At 40.2% G+C, this 17,678-nt stretch overlaps 1 protein-coding gene across 2 annotated transcripts in view; it reads right to left on the bottom strand.

Annotated features, from left to right (window-relative positions):
- Positions 1 to 10,074: 10,074 nt before the first annotated feature.
- The window catches only part of DCLK1 (doublecortin like kinase 1), a 247,369-nt gene continuing 239,765 nt past the window's right edge, over positions 10,075 to 17,678 (bottom strand). Inside the window, exon 16 of one of the 2 annotated variants that reach the window (XM_054187925.1) lies at positions 10,075 to 14,886. In XM_054187925.1, coding sequence (XP_054043900.1) covers positions 14,722 to 14,886 — 165 coding nt within the window. In that variant the 3' untranslated portion in view covers positions 10,075 to 14,721. The remainder of the gene's footprint in view (positions 14,887 to 17,678) is intronic. The other variant, XM_054187926.1, reaches the window with a different exon arrangement.

Consider the following 17,678-nt stretch of genomic DNA (forward strand, 5'->3'; position numbering starts at 1 on the left):
CCCTTGTGCTTTGCTGTAGCGGAAAGCGCTTGGGCTGAACAGGCCTTGAAAGCTTTGCCTTTGTCCAGTTTCCATTTTCATTCCAGAGGTGGGAGAGCAGAGGAACGCTTTCCTGCTCCTCTCCCTGACCTGGGCAGCAGCACCCAGTTGCTGGGGTGGCAGAGAGGGGACAGGGCAGAAGGGCTTGAAAATGAGCAAACTTTTAAAGAGGGCCAAGGTCTCCCTGAGCGTCACTGCCTCGAGTCAGGCGCACTGTTGAGCTGGCCCCACCAAAACTTACTCTTTTCAGGAAGTGGTCCCAGAAGGAGCGCTGGAACCACCCAGTTTGGCTATATTCAAACACAAGTTTGGCCAGCCAACTTGTTTTAAGCTCGGAGTGATTATGCCAGGCAGAATAGAAATAAAAAGGATTTATTAAAGCACCTCCCCCTGACCATTGTGTTCTTGCAGATAGATCCTTTCTCTCAGCCTCCACTTCACCCAGCTCCATGGCTTTTTGGTGGTAGCAAAGGCATTTTGTTCTTCCAGATGCTCTTTCCATCACCCCTGAGCTTGGGCCATGTCTGTTCCTCACTGTTCTCATCAATTTCCCTGTTTCTGTGCGCTCCAGGGCTCGGTGGAGGAGCCTGCACTGCTCCTGGATGAGCTGGCTGTTGCCCCTCCACACTGCCTCTCTAAAGAACACCTCACACAAGCTAAAAATTAACAAATAAACCAGATCTTGTCCATCACATAGGCCTTGGCTGTTCAAACTGACAGCTCATTTTCCCATTGTTTCTTTGAAGAGCTCTAATACCTCTGTGCTCTGCTGGAAGGACCTAAAATTGGCCACTAAGCTGATGCTGGGGTCAGAGAGAGGCCAAGTGCTACTCCTGTGATTTGGGCAAGCTGAATAGTTTCTGGACACCGATAGTTGCACAGGCTCACTGGAGGCCGTTACAGCTCTACTTCTAAAAATCTTCATCTGTTTGATGTGTTTCAGGCCTTCCTCCGTGCCAGGTGCGGCGAAGTCTCCCCTGAGCAGAGCGTAACCCTGTAGCACAGACACAACGTCAGAGCTGCAGACAGGAGGTTAAAACAAAAGCAGCTGTCACCTCTTCGTTTGGCCTAAAAGAAATATCCATGGGTTTGGGAATCGAGCGGGACACATGAAGTCTAGTCCTTCAAAGCGGGGAGTTGGGACCGCCAGCTCCTCCCCCCACGCTGGCACGACCGGCGGGAGCCAGCTGCCCGCCCCTCCCCTGAGAGCGTTGCACCTCGCCATCACCACGTCGTTTGCACGCTTGTGCAGCGTGAAATGTTCTGCAGCCGTCTCTCGCCAGCTCCTGCACCACCGGAACCTTTAGATCGTGAGTCACTGAAACGCTGCAATCTGGAAACTTTTGCTTGGTTCACGGCGTCTCAGGTTTTTGTGCTCTCCTTTTCAGCTCATCACTCTTCACTGGGTATGTTCTCTTGATTTGTGAACTGCTGGTCTCTAGGAATTTCAGTACCACATGGTTATTTGTGGTTTGGCTTTCTCCATCTATCATTTTCTCTCTATATATGTATACCAATCTCCATCCCACTCCAGCTTCTAGACTGACTGAGTTCTCAGCCTCCTCTCTCAGCCGCAGGACAGAAAAAGGTAGTTTCTGCCAGTCTGTGTCCCCATACAGGCACACAGCTGGTCATTAAACCTTTCCAACCTCCGAAAATTCCCACCTATGGCAATTATGGTACCATCAACCTCGAGTCACAGGCAGGAACCTACAAGTCTTCCTTCCAAGTATAGCTGCTATAAGGGGTAAAGGTTGACATTTTAATGGCAGCTACTGCATATTTTACACAAATGAGGCTACTGAGCACATTAATACACGCAGTCAGTGAGTTAGCTACTTAACTTACGCATTTGGGTGAAAAGGGAAAGACTGCAGGGAACGAGCAACAGTTTCTCCTGATGCGTAAAGAGAAGAGGATGATACTTTCTGATCCATTACAGACTCACGATTGGAAGAAAATATTATAATTAATTACTCCCAGGTGTTTTCTTAGCAACAACAAAAACACCAAAGGGAAAAGCCCACAGTACTCAAAAAATGACATAGAATGAACGCAGAAACAAAACAAAACTTTTCTGCTACACACTGGTGAAGGAAGGATGGTGTTCCTCACTGATGCACAGAAAACTGGAACGATATTGGGAAAACAAAAAATAATATTTTCTCCTCCTCCAGCCAATGGAAGAGACCACGTCTGCAGGAGAGTGACTGCACATCTTTAGTGGCACTTCAACCCGGCATTTCAGTAAACGACCAAATTGCTCTGCTGTAGTGGCAGGATTGTGGTCCTCCCTTTGTGTCCTGGCTCTCAGCTGAGGGGGCACAGCCTGCCCGGCAGCTCAGTGGCCACAAAGCCTGCAGGTAGAGAGGGCCTCTGGGCCTCTGCGGCCTTCAGTAATTAGGCGTGCATTAAGAAAACAGTTTTAAAGACTTTTAAACACAAGAAATCCAGGCCAAAATGTCTTCCTCGGTTGCATTTTAATACAGCATTGCCTGGTTAAAAATGAGATATTTCATATTCTTAAGGAAAAACTGGAACTGACAAATTCATTACTTAATCAGGCTAATCTAGTAAATTAAGAGGTAATTCTGAAGAAATAATGAAAACTCTCTAGTGGCATATTAATTATGACTTTCTTTTCAGCTATTAAGAAAGGAGGATTATGGATGTGTCCAAGAATAAAGAGAGATCTATTTTCAGGGTCAGTGGATTTATCTTTTCAGGGGTCTAACACAAAAGAATAAATTGATTTCTCTCTATGCAGGTGATTTTAGAAGCCTTGGACCAGAGGTGTCTTTTTCTTTTTTTTACTACATTGCATAATTAAACTTGCTATATTTCAAAGTTTGGTATCTGAGCAAACAAATACATGCGAATTCATGTTTTTGATCAAAAATCCAGCAATCTCTGATAACAGGCAACTCTCTCAGTGCTAAAAGTTTAACTTCCTAGTTATAATGTCATTCATTAAATTTGCTACCTGCGTATTTTATTTCTCCTACCTAGAGCTGGTATAAAAAGATATCCGTTTGGGGGATATCCTGGAACATTGTGGTACCATAGATTTGACTATGTGGCAGTTGCACATAAAATAACAATACCAAGCTCTATGTTATGTGAAAGAATATAAATAGTGAATTACCAAGGTTCCCATTCAGGTGATTTCTCTGCCTGGAGAGCAATATGTCTCTACTTCAGAATGAGCACCTGGACATAATCTAGATCCCATCTTCCTAATCCGCCTGTTGCCCAAAGAGGAGAAATCACCATAAAATTTGGATAGTTCTTTGATGTAATGCTGTTAATATTTCTTTTTTTTTCTTTCTTTCTTTTTTTTTTTTAATATTTCCAAAGTCCCGATTCCCTGAACATAACAGAAACAAATACCAGGAGGCAAGTTTGAGTTTTGAACAAGTTTCCTGTTTAGACAAACAAACTCCAAACCCAAATCCGTATGTTTTCCAGGGAAAACTTCATTATGACCATTTACTACTGATTTTCGAGCCGCCCACGGGGTTCCCATTTGCTGCCTGGTGCCTGGCACACGCTCACAGCCAGTACAGAGGCGACAAACCAGCTCCTCAATAGCTCCGTTTTTCAGTCCCTTTGCAAAAGTGTGTGTTTCATGGTCATCATTGGTTCAGTTATCTTTCGAAAAGAGGATTTCACTGGCCTTCATTTAGCCAGACTATACGGTATTTAAGGCATGATCAATTTTTACCTGGCCGAAGCGGCTGATGACCGTACAGTGCAGATGTCATGGCTGCTGGCATTTTCCAGCAGAGACTGCCAGTGCAAAGCCCACCTGCTGGCATGCAGTGGGCCAGGGTTTAGTTTTCTACCTACACCACGACAAGTGGAAAACACTGCTGAACCAGCACAGCTCTGGGGCAGAGCAAAAAGCCACAACGGGGGCAGTCTCTAGGCTTAAGGTTTCCAGCCTTTCCCTGTCTTGAAGGTTAAAAGTGGCAACAAATAATAAAGCTGTATGTCATTTATCACCTTGGGGCAAGTGACTGCAAGGTAGAGTCCGTGTGTCTTCCATTCTTGTCCTTTAGAAAGCATTGGAAAAACCTAAAGCATGTAGGTAATCTGAAGGCAACACATGATGCCTCCTCTCCGTGTATTCCCAGTTTTACTGAGCGTATGTGATGTTTAAACATAAGTGATCGTGTCCCGACTTCCTCCAAGTCTTTCTTCTTTTGTTACTGTAATTTTTTTTCGTGTCACCCCACTCTTTCAGTTTACTCAAAATAAAAATGCTTTGAAAAAAACAGATATAAAGAACAACGATATAGAACTTAATCTCAACAGACACAATATGCACTTTTTAGACCTTACCCTTTTCTTTCATTTACAATTTAAGCCACCACTGCTGTTGAACATAGTACCATCTTCCCACTGCAGCAGTCACTTTTTCATACCCCTTTTCCTTGCCTGCTGGTGTATAGGAGCAACAAACAGAACCAGGTGATTAATGCAGGGGAAAAAATGTTTATTCTCCTGGAGCCGTTTCCCTGATCTGTTTTACCACAATGATGTACAATTTTTGCACCGCTTGAGAGAAGGGGAGTGTAGGAAGGAGAAAGAAACAAGTGGCCTGGAGGGGCTGGAGGTGTGTGAAAGGGGACAGAGAAGAAGGGGGCTGTTTTGTTTGAAGGTTCATGAAGGTTTATGGTGTTCACTAATCACTAGTCTTCATTTCAGCGTGCCAAAAACTTGTGCTGCCAGTAAGATGGAGGACACACTTTTTGGGAGGACAAAGTCCAAAAGGGAAAGTACCACATGCCTATAACCCTGTTGTCAGTTAATAATCTCTGTGAACATAAAAATTCATCTTCTAGACAGACAGACGTCCTCTGACAGACTCTTTAGTTTTGCAGCTATCTCCTGCATCAAGAATTGTTCCATGAACCAGCTGTTAAACAGCAACTATTAACTTGTAAATGAGGGTAGGATAAAATACACACTATTATCAACATAGATAAAATAGCACTTTCTCTGCCTTTCAGCAAAAATAATCAAAGAGCCCTGGTGGGATCTCATATTACTCAGACTCCTTATTTGTAGCTTTTACACTCCAGCACACTTGCTGATAATGTATGAAGTATGAAATTAAAACTAAAACAATTGTCAGAACAAATGAAAAAGTACACTATGCAATGCATTATCCTCTGGTCTTTTATTATATTTTTTCATTCACCTGCTAATACCCAAAATCCAGCCATTTACAGTGAAACTTCCAGTCATTAGTGGGGTTTAGCAGGCTTGCACTGTAAAACAGCCTTCGGATTTCTCGTGAGAGTTGGTATGCACGGTGTTTAAGGGCAGCAGATACAAAGGCTGTCAGTCCACAACTATATTTGATTTCCATATGCTTATCCAAACTCACCTCCTGTGCTGGGAAATTAACACAGGAAGTGCGAATTTTTGAATAGTTGCTTCTTGTTTTTCTATATAATCATGTTCATCAAGACTCACTTTGATGCAGAGGTTTATGTGGGAAAACTAGGATGTGGCTGCATGACTGATTTTTAAAGCCTGCGCGCAGCTTCTCAGGAATGCAGCTGGATGTAACTCCTTAGCGGCTTGCTTGTGATGAATGAATTGAAATATACTGTAATGCTCCTCTGCCCAAGAAACATGAGCTTGTTAGAAGTTCAGGCTAGAGCTGAAGTACTAAGTGATTTGTCATTTTCTACTCTTTTATTACCGTTTTAAGCAAATATTTTACATAAAATTGAGCAACAACTTAAAAACTTAGCTCATAAGTTAAGGTGATAATACCAGATCTCATTCCTGCTCATTTACATCTATTAGCATAAATGGCAGGATTTGAAAAATGCCGTTTGGCTTCCCTCCTAATTTTTGCAGGAACACGTATCACCTAGAAATTATTTAATTAGTACTTTGAAAATGCTATTCAAACCACATAGCAATTCCTAAATTTCTTACTTTTCAAAAGAAATGAATTTTTTTATAAATTGAAATAATTTAGAAACTTGTTTAAAGGCCACCACTTCCTTAGATAGCTTTTTAGCATGCATGAGGAAAGTGCTATTTAATTTCACACTCAACTAATCCTTTAACAATTTTCTTTCAGGCAGAATATAAAAGGTTATTATTAATTCCTTAATAAAATAAAAAATAAGTTATAGCGGTTATGTCTTTAACCTTGGACCAGTTTGAGTAATTTTTTTTTTCCCCTCAGATAAGACACTGAAGATTAACACAAATACCAAGTGATAAAGTGGCCTCTGGGAATTACTTGAGTCCTCCTCCTCCTCCATTTTTTTAGATCAACTCTCTCTGGAAACACCTCTCCTGAACTACTTCTAGTTTTAGCATCAGTCAGTCAATTTGATTCCTCCCACCCCTTAACTATCAATGGCAAAAGTTGTCAAGATCTTATGTTACCCACCTGAAATGTTAACTACCTATTACACTGAGTAATTTCACAAAGACTACACCTAGTTAAAATTTATGATGAACACCAAATTGTCAGAAGTTCATAACTTAAAGGCTTACTTGCTTTTTTCCTATGTGCTTGGATTTGTTGAAGAGAAAAAAATCTATCGTTCTCCTTTGCAAGATACAGCACCAGGAATTCCCTTGGACATACGATCCATTGCATTTATACCTTGCAAATACCCCTCTCTCTCAATTTACCAATTTCTCTCTTACCAGTTCTCAAACTCTCACCATATTATGGAACCCAACTTCAATAGCTGTGGGCATTGTGTTTGAAAAAAAAATAAATTTATAGATGCTGTTATTCATATAAGACCCTTCTGGTCTTCTTAGCAGATATGGAAGCATTCCAGGCACCTAATGGACATGTGTAGGTAAAAAAAGTACCCCTGAATGGCAATGGTGGTGGTAATCGTAGCAGTAACAGTTGTAGTAGTAATGTCAGCTCTTCTTCAGAGTAACTCTAGACAAGTAAGCTAGGCTTCTTTTTCATCACTATTTTTTTCCTCCAGGCACTTAAAATTAGATGTGTATGAATAACTCATCACTAGCTTTAAAATCTGCTAGGAACATAGAAATGCAAGGTATCTTCTGTGTTTCTGAGTCCATTGTCTTCCTAAGACAGAAAACACATATGAGTTGGGCAAAGAGGAACCTTATGAAATTCAGTAAGGGCAAGTGTAGGGTGCTGCACCTGGGGAGGAATAACCCCATGCAGCAGTACAGGTTGGGGGCTGACCTGCTGGAGAGCAGCTCTGTGGAAAGAGACCTGGGAGTCCTGGTGGACAACAGGATGACCATGAGCCAGCAATGTGCCCTTGTGGCCAAAAAGGCCAGCGGCATCCTGGGGTGCATCAAGAAGAGTGTGGCCAGCAGGTCGAGGGAGGTCATCCTCCCCCTCTACTCTGCCTTGGTGAGGCCACACCTGGAGTACTGTGTCCAGTTCTGGGCTCCCCGGTTCAAGAGGCACAGGGAACTGCTGGAGACGCTGCAGCAGAGAGCTACCAAGATGATTAGGGGACTGAAGCATCTCTCTTATGAAGAAAGACTGAGAGATTTGGGTCTCTTCAGTCTGGAAAAAAGACGGCTGAGGGAGGACATTATCAACACTTAAAGGGTGCGTGTCAGGAGGATGGGGCCAGGCTCTTTTCAGTGGTGCCCAGCGATAGGACAAGAGGTAATGGGCACAAACTTGAACAGAGGAAGGTCCACCTAAACATGAGGAGGAACTTCTTTCCTTTGAGGGTGGCAGAGCACTGGAACAGGCTGCCCAGAGAGGTGGTGGAGTCTCCATCTCTGGACACATTCCAAACCCACCTGGACGCATTCCTGTGCAACCTGCTCTGGGTGACCCTGCTCTGGCAGGGGCGCTGGACTAGATATCTCCAGAGGTCCCTTCCAACCCTATGATTCTATGAGGACATAGCAGAAACACCTCAAGAAGAAAGCTTCTCATCAACAGATCAAGTTCCACCTGAAAATCAACTGGAGTTTCTTGACTCCAATGGTCCCATTTGAAAAAACTCTCAAAAATCTGTTTGATCAGTTGATTGGAAACCATCTTCCAAATGCCAGGTTACATTTGTCGTGGCTAATTTTTACCTATATGCTTTTTTCCTAGCTCTGTCATTTAGCATGAACAGTTATCTTCCCAAACTGATATTTACTCATGGCTTGACAAAATGTCAAATCCACTGCAGGTGAATGCCAAGAAAATGTCACAACTCTGTCCAAGCGTCCCCACCCACTTAGGTAGGGTGAACCCTTTTGGAAATGACTGCGTGCTGTGGTTCATGACTCAAGTCAATCTCTAGGAAGGATTAGGAAGGTGTCCCCATCACAGGTGTGATATTCCATGAACTCTTTCTTTCATGGATGCTTTGTTCCCTTCTCTGGCCCCTGCTACAGAAAACTGCAGGTAATACGAAGCCTCAACATTGCAACTCAATTCTTACTGAAGCTATTTGGTATGGGTTATCTAAGTATATACGCATACAAGTATAAAATGGATAGACATCACTTTTTGAAAGCTGTCATTTCCCGAAAGGATCCATTCAGGTAGAAGCATACTGTGAAATCGCTATTAAAAAAAATTAATTTACAGTCATTTTTTAAACACCTAATTTCCCCACTAGCCTGCATGTAACACTACTTCAAACAGCTACACACGGTCTCATTTAGTGAATATATGAGGAAGAGGTCTGCATTATGTTTGCTAAAAGAACTAGGATTTCAATTCCATCTGCCGCCGGGTGTGTTTGATTTGTGTATTAATTATGCCTGTTTGTAGCTGTAAATTTGCTCCAGATTAGTAGCTGATTGGCTCCGCGCATGGATTCATTATGCTGTGTGGCTCCCTTGCACTTCTATAGTTTTCAAATGATTCCATACTTATGCTTTTTAATACCTCTCTTATTCAGTGTGAGCTTTCAATCCTGTCTTATTCAGACAATTTTTTTTTCCCCTGAAGAGAAAACACGTTCCTTTGATTCTTCTCTTTGTGGGCCCCTTTGGCTGGTGTAACGTCAGCTTTGTCCATGGTGCCACCCTCCAACACAAGGCAGAACGGAATGCTGCCTTCTCCCAGGCTTACAGGGAAATCCAGCGCATTCACATTTAGCGTTTGCTCCGTGGAATGACTTAAGCTAATGGGTTTAGGAATCACACCAGCACTCAGCAGGGCGTACATATGCACCCGTTACAGCGCCAACTTTAAAATGCTTGTCACGTCGAAAGAAAACTCCCTCACGTGTGGAACATTTCTTGCTCTTGATCACCGCGTTTTCTCCCTGGTTTTCAAAATGCCCAAAAGTTCTGAGCTGTCACCTTTGTAGCTCAGACCTGCGAGATACGCTGGAAAGTGCAACACGTCCAAAATGAGCTGCATAAAAACTGCCTTTGTGTCTGTGTGTGGGAATGTTTGTGTACACTTAGAAAATAAATGTCGAAGAGGTCAAGCTGATTTCCCTCATATTTTAGGGAAAGAATCACTCTGAGCTGAAAAATTGTGTGCCAAGTTTCTGCCTGCAGCAAATTTTTACGATCAAATTAAAAACCTTTGAGACTGAAGAGTTTATAATGGAAATACTAACACAGCCTTAACCATGGCAGCACTGCAATAACATTAGGAAAGCTCTCCCTGCCCACAATCTAAACTAAATAAAAAAGATGCCATTTTCTAACATATACCCCAGGCTAGCAAATAACAATGATTTAATGTACTTGCCCTGTGGTAATATAGTAGCACTGCAAAACCTCTGAGCCAATTTTTCTTCTTTTTTCTTTTCTTTTTTTTTTTTTTTTCCTTTTTAAACATATATGCCCCATAGGGAAAGGATTGCAATTTAGCTCTTATTTGTGGATATATCGCTTTCATTTCGACAATTCTTGAAAGCCTTCCTGCTGTCACACGCTACTGTATGCGAGCACCCAACTGAATAAAGACCCACCAGGCTTTTTTCAGGAGTTTATTCACAGGTTTGGCTTTGCTTATTGTAGTATGCACCACATTTAAATTAGATGAGGGCTACTGTAAAGCAATAACATCGTCAATGACTGGAATCTCACTTTCCCCTCTAACAGTCTGAAGCAAATTAATGTATTGGTTGTTCATTAACAAGTAAACAGTTTCTGCTACAATGTCAAGGAAAAGGAATGTGTTCATTAATATGAACAATCTTCATCTACAAAGATGATTTACACAATGCATGTCATGAGATAGCTTTCCCCTAACTAGTACACTACCAAACTGAAAAGCTGATTCTTAGGACTTTCTTGAAATTACAATATTGTTTGTTTACCAATAAGAAAGACAGTCTCAGTCACCTATGCCACCATTGTAAGCTCTATAGTAAGTACTTAAAAAAAGAGAGATTTCTGGAATCACTTGTGGAATTAATAAAATTGATAACTACAGACTTACACTGCATCAATGATACATATTATTCCTGTGGTAAGTTAAGCTAAAAATAAAATTAATTTGGTTATAGAAATTCCTTAAACAACAACACTTAAATTATTTCAAACTTGAAATTTTTCAAGAATTTTCTGAAAAAATCAGCAAACACTGGCTAAAAAAGCAAAGCAGTTTGGATACACCAATGTAATCAGCATGCCTAGTGCTTTTCTGTTAACCCTCTGAGTAGAACCATAGTATTCTGGATTTTTTGTACATTAATGCTATGAAAATTGTTAACTTACAGAAATATTAATTTATATGTCATGACTTAATAAATCATTTTCTAAATATATTTGGGCTAGGCACCTCATCTAGCGAGCGATTCAGCCATCCTAGAATTTTAATTATCCACTAGAGAAACCAGTCTCTAGCAACTATAAGGGAAGCTTAGATGATTGCCCTAGATTAGATGCTTAAATCTTAGATGGATTCATCTAGGTGAGACAACACCCAGCTCAGTACCGTTTAACTAATCCTTTGCTATCACCTACCAGCACTACATTTTCACATCAAAGTTTGCTTACTGCATGTAAGCTCACTAGAATATTGCACTTAGATTGGAGTCCACGTTATCCCCGCTTACATTTAATTGAGAGGAATTAAGCTGGAAGTGACCCTGTTCTACTCTCCTCAGACTGACAGGCATCTCCAGAGACCAAATATTAGATGACCTGAATCACCCTTTGGAAGCACTCCTCTCCATCTCCTTGGTGATAGATGGTGTCTACCACGACTGCCATCCATCTCAGCGAACAACATCGGCTTGGTGGGAGGAAGTTGGCCTTGTACATGTAACAAGCATTAAAAAAAAATTGTTGTCACATTTAGCACCAACACGATCCAATGATTCAAAAGGGAAATGAAGAAAGAAGTCAGGAGGAGTGGTAGGTATTACAGTAAAATGACCAGTGTGCTACGTGCTCTCCCACATTATCACATTAGAAATAGTCTGTTATCTTTGAGTTCTTCTTTTCACTGGTGTTTCAAGTATTTTCAGGGCCATGTATTCTGTCTTCACAGAATTCAGAGGTTAGACAAGAAAAGGGGCACTCGCTGCCAAACAAGCCCAAACCATTATTATTTCCATGAAACTATACATATATATACATATATATGGTTATATTTAAATATATATATGGATCTATTTAAAACCATCATGGAAACCACTTTTAAAACAGTTTAAATATTCGGATACCTTTCCCTGAAGCCTAAAAAGAGGCTATCAGCAATTTGAAACCCAATCTCTCACAGATCCAAAAATAACTTAAAATAAATATTTTTATAGCTATGTTCATAAAACATAAACCACAGATCAGAAACATATAAGATGTTGGGGATGAGTAGGGATTTCAGGATCTAGGATTATTTTTACATACATTTTAAGTAGTACAAGATGGTGTAAGATGAAGGAGCCAAACATCTTATTTTAATGATAACCCTGTATTCCAAAGAAAAGCAAAGCAAAGGTGATAGGAAAATCCCAGATGGGTTTTTGAATACTATTTCTCATGCATAAGGTGAAGCATTTTTTTTTTCTCCTGACTACACTCTCTAAATAAGAAGAATGAACATTGGTCTTTGCTTTAAGACTGCCAAATTTCCCCAATAGTCAAGGAGCATGTGGTATTTATGGACACCTTTTTATTACCAAATGTATGTCTTGCATTTACATGGTTGAGTTGTATCTCTTCTAAAGGGAAGGCTGTGATATGATGTGGGAAGGGCAATGCTGGAAAAACATGTGCCGGACTCTGACCTACTGTAAATTGATGTAGGTAACTGGCAAGGGGGGATTTACCTTGGCTGAGGGTTTGGTCCTATGGAAAAGTAATCCCTGTCCTATCCAGATGTTATCAAACTACAACCATTAACATCGCAATGGCAGTGGCTGTGCCCTATCTACCAAAGGTTTTCTCTCCGCAGTGACTCTAGGGCTGGACGGGCACGGTCAAGGATCTGCCGCAGACACAGCCCTTTCCCAAAACCTAAAAGCTGAGAGTTTGTGTATGGCAGTTCCTTTATCCCTTCACCTCTTGCCACTGTGGAGTTCTCCAGCAAGACACCTCTTTGCTTCACTTGGGTTAAGATGTTGTTACTCAGGTTCCAGACAGAGTAACTGAGGTCTTGTACAGGCCTTCTGCCCATGGATGTACATTCAGAGATCAGAGTCTCCTGATGAGATTCATTTTACTAAACTCATAATCTGAAGTCTGGTGTCTGATGTGAGCTTCCACCAGCAGTTCCTTCTACAGTCAACGGAGTGAGAGTAATAGGGGAATCAAAGCGTGAGTCCTGCCTGAAATGTGTGCCCACGACAGGTGAGACGAATCAAACCTGGAAATGCTCATCTCTCTGTATTACCAAGGAAGTCTGGAGATCTAGTTCAGACTAAATGTCTCACTTCTAGATTATTAGCATTGGGTGAAATTAACTGCATTCTGCATGAAATTCCTTGTACCAATTGCGTGAAGACCCGTAAGATGAAATTCCTGTATTTAAAATCTTCAGAGCTTTTAATATATAAATTTTCATGACTGAGACAATGAAAGATGGAGTTCAAAGGATGGAGAAACAAAACAATTTCAACATGTCTTGAAATATGGTTCAATTGATACTCCCAACTAGAAATGCAAAAGAGCACTACACTAGCTCCAACAAGCTGCAGGTACACATTTGCTGCCACAACTGCTCATAGGGACAGTTCAAGAGCAAACACAACTCAGAATGGAAAGGGCATTGTGGGCAACTTGTCACGTTCCTCCAAAACTTATTTATACTTCCCAGTGAGATTAGAAAAGTCTGCATATCTTTTTGGGCAACATACTGACATTTCTAGCCGTATGACATGAAAGGAAGAGAAAAAGAGAAAAAGAGTGGGGAGAAAGAAAGAGGAAACCACATTCATGCAACTTTTCAAAAACACCGTGAAAACATTTTAACGTGAGAGGGGAAAACTTCAATTTTACATAAGTAATAACAGAAAGTCTAAATTTCATAGTGGTTTTTTTTTTTACTTTAGAATAGGACTTTGGAAGTTGCCTTTTTCATTCAAGTGAAATTCTGAGTGATTTTATGATTTTATAATCTTTTCTTTCAAATTGTCATATCTGAAGCAAAAGTAGTATTTCCGTGGAAGCCAGCTTTATGGTAACGGTTAAATAAAATGCTATAATGCTGTGTTGAGGTTTTAACAAACCAGAAATATGTATACTCTGTGTAAATGCCCGTTTTATTAAGTATTACAAATAGAAATGGTGAATAATTTTTAGTTTCTCCATTCTAAGACAAAACTTTCACTAATTCAGTTTAGGCTTTACACATCTATTAAATGCCTTGCATTTTTACCCGATTTAGAAGTACTCTAGCTATTTTAAGGGTAATTCTCATCAATGTTAATCTTTAAAAATGTCTCTCCTGGAATAAGCAGGTCATGCTGAGAGGATGCCTGTACATTTCTGAACGTGAGGCAAAGGAACCAGGAACTTCTCAACTCGATCATTACGTACCATTACATGACAGAACGTGTCCTCAAGCCATTTCTCAAGACTCTGCATTGTCATTAGCAGCAAACGATATGGAAGCAACCTTTTGTGGCCATCATCATGTCAACTTCTGTAAACTGTGAGGCTGCCCTAAACTGAATTTCCCATGTAGCCTGCATAATATCCTCCAACAACAGTCACTCCCTATGGAAGCATGATGCAGGTTTAGAACAAGATGCTGTAGAAGATACTGTTTGTTTAATTTTATTTTCACTTTTAAAGCCTACATTTGTAACCCCTAAGCAATAGTGCGTTTGATACTGTTTTGGCCAGAAACAGGCAAGGAACTTTAGGGTAGTATAAAAGATATGTGCGTATAAAAGCAAAAAAGCCAGAATAAAGCCCTAATGTGGGTTGTCAAGATTTAAGCTGATCGTTTACTCAGAGGGTTAACATGTGCTAAAATTACATACTGCAGTTCCTAGCTTCACTGATGAAAACATTCACTGCTTCTATCTTTAAATAAAAAAGCAAAATAGCCTTAACCCTTTGAGGATCATATTAGCAGCAAGTTGCAATCTAAACAGAGAACAAGTATTTCAATCAATTAGGAAATTATTCTTACAAAGATTCTGTGAGCACCCTTTTGCGTTCCACCATCCCAGCGTTTACCGCTGGATAGATCAGCTGTAATCACTTCACACAGGTCTGAAGGATTTTCAGGGTCTCAAAGGGTTAAAGCCAAGACTTTTGAGTAAAAGTGTTTTATTAAAAGGGTGAGTTAGGTGAGCGAACAGTCTCGGATGAACTTGGTGAATAGTCTTCCGATTCGGAGTTGAGTTCAGGTGGAGCTTGCTGTGCCTTATAACGTCCCCTCACATCCTGGTTGCGTCTTCGTCGGAAAACCTGCCTCTCCTTATCAAGAGCGGTGGTCTGGCAGGGGCATAAAATAAGAATAAATGAAATTAGGCTGTGTGTGAAATGCAAAGCTAATGAAAACCATGAGTTTTTACGTGGCCTGCAAATACCAGGGATAATAAATGTTCAGACCAAATTAAACCTGTTCTGTCTCAGTCAGGTCTGAAAGGTTGAGCCCACAACATAGCTAAATGCTTTAAAAAGTGCATTTCCCAAACCTTAAGAGGTAGCGTGACATCATCAAGCAGATACAGTACCATATATATGGATGCCATATGTTCTACTTCTGGATGCTATTAATTTCATCCTTTAATAGATTCAAATTTCAAGCCAAATACCAACTGACCTTCCCCCCACCCTTCTCAAAGTATAAATCTGTTTCTACAGGCAAGGCAGAGATGTACACTTGTCTTTGATTTGACCTAATGAAGGCTGATACACACTCACCCATGTTCAAATCAGTGCAATCGGCTAACAAAGATGGATTGTGATGAAGTCAGACAAGAAAGAAAAACAAACACCGAAGGGAGGTAGCCCAGCTCTTTGACACCTCCTCATGCCTCTCAATGGATGTTCTTAGGGAGAACGCTGAAGAGCTCTGACGGAAAGACCCGTCTGGCCTGACCACCCTGTCTCCTCCTGTTAACCAAGGTCTATCGAATTCAGTACTCCACAAATTTTATCTAGGTCTATCTAGAGTATTTAGAAAAGGGGGAAGAAGAACGTTTACTTGGTAGGCTTTATATTTTGATCAGGTTCTGTCACTCTTGAGAATGCAAGTCTTAATAAGATGGCTATGACTTCTAGCCACATCCTTTCTTCTGCTTTGTCTGGCACATTTACAAGGGGAAACTGCAATCCAGGTAAGGGCAGCCCAACTCTGGCCAATGATTTCAAGCATGGGACTGGATTTTGCCGTTTTCTTGATTACAGTGTATTAGACTGCAGTCCCCGAAACGGTTGTAAAATTACAAGTTCAACAGGATGGCCTTGATTCAGCAAGAGCACTTTGACACATATTTAACTGCCTCTGAAGCAGGGCTGCCTTCTTAAAACATGGCCCGTTTTTTTTTTTGGAAAAAGCAAAAAGGGAAAAGGCAGGTGGCTAGTAAGGTGACATACAAAATGCAAATAAATATCTGATCAAGGCACTGGAGGCAAAGACAACTTTGAGAACTGAAAAGGTTTAACTGCTAAGGCTTGTAAAATTTGTCCCTAGTATGAAAATCTCAATTTAAAAGAATGCAGCTAAAAGGTTATTCTGTTTCAAAGGATTTATTGTTTTCTCTTGAGATATAAATGACTGATTTCTCTAGAAAATTTACCAGTTATAGTGTGAGCCTCGTAGGAGAGCAGAGATGTATTTATAGCCAACATATTTTTGAGAACAAAATGAAAACTAAATCCATCATACCAGTGCAGAATAGTATTATAGTAATCCCTGCTCTAAAATAATGTAATCAGCATTCAATAATGATGTAATAGAGACAGAAAGATGGACAAGAGTACAGAGCTGCTATAGCAAATGGATTTAGTTAGGCTAAATTGCTGAACTATTATTTTTGTGTCTAGAACCTTCACAGAACCACCTTAAAGGGGTAAAATAATTAACTTCGATAAATCCATCCCTGTATTTTAAATAATAATTGCTACAAAATCCAGCACTTCTCATCTGCTGAGAATTTGTTTACTGCTAAACTTTCAGTTAAGAGCTCTAATTAGTATTTGCAATGCCTTCTACGTTTCTTAGCCCTGAACCAATTCAGTTTTTGATTATTTTTTAATGTGAAACAGAAGACTACCTCGATCTTTTACACACAGTGAATATACTGCATACAGTATGTAATTCTGTGTGAAAATTGAAAAGAATGGCATATATTACCATTCTATAAAATACAGATTTCCATTTAAAGTATTTTTTATGCTTACAGGAAATAAGCATTTATTTAAAGTTTAAACCACATCACATCATCCTGTGGTAATAGATACTCTCCTTTGAGAAAGTTAAACGTTTCTGGCCCAATAAATAAAAATAGTTGTATTAAGTTAAAAATTTATTTTTAAAATCTGCTACATGAGAATGGTAAATGTCTATGTAAAAACCGAAGGTATTTAAAATTAGATAAGTTACACAGAAGTGAATGCTCTTGAATAAAAGATTCTTATTCTTTTTGAAATTTAATCTCGGATATTGTTTTTTTTAAAGGACAAAAATACGAAACTGCAAAACTAGCTAGATAATTAAATAACAGGACATCATTTTAAAGATGCCTTTAAAAAAATAAGCCCCGAGATACTACTTTTCTACTATTTTTGGGAAAGCTTTGGGGGCTTTTGTTTAAATATACATAAAGGCACTTCCTTCTTAATCAAAAATGTTAAGGATCGTCCCACCTAGTTCAGCACCTCATGCTGCAGTTTGTAAGCCCAAATATTTCTGGCTTCCTAACCCTTCAAAAACTTCCTGGGATATTTCAAGGCTATCTTTTTCTTTACATTTTTATCCCAGGTCCCCCTTGAATTTGATCTAATTGGTCTTTATAAAGGCATGCTTGTAGACTCAGGGGCATTATTGTGGTTACTCTCCTGGGCTGAGAGACATTCAGAGCCTTTCTCACCCAAAGAGCTTATCGAATAAAAATGTATAAAGTCACAGAGAGCTAAAGAAGGGAGGATTTATCTAGTGAAAGCAAAAATACTTAGATCATATTCTAACATTTAGTGTTTCATACGTCACGACCACAAAACGGGTCAGCTCTGGCCACAGAGCGAGCGCTCACAAGCCCCACAGAACTTGCAAGAGTGGG

The sequence above is a fragment of the Rissa tridactyla genome, chromosome 1 (genome assembly GCF_028500815.1).
Source record: "Rissa tridactyla isolate bRisTri1 chromosome 1, bRisTri1.patW.cur.20221130, whole genome shotgun sequence".
In the NCBI taxonomy this organism is placed as follows: domain Eukaryota; kingdom Metazoa; phylum Chordata; class Aves; order Charadriiformes; family Laridae; genus Rissa; species Rissa tridactyla.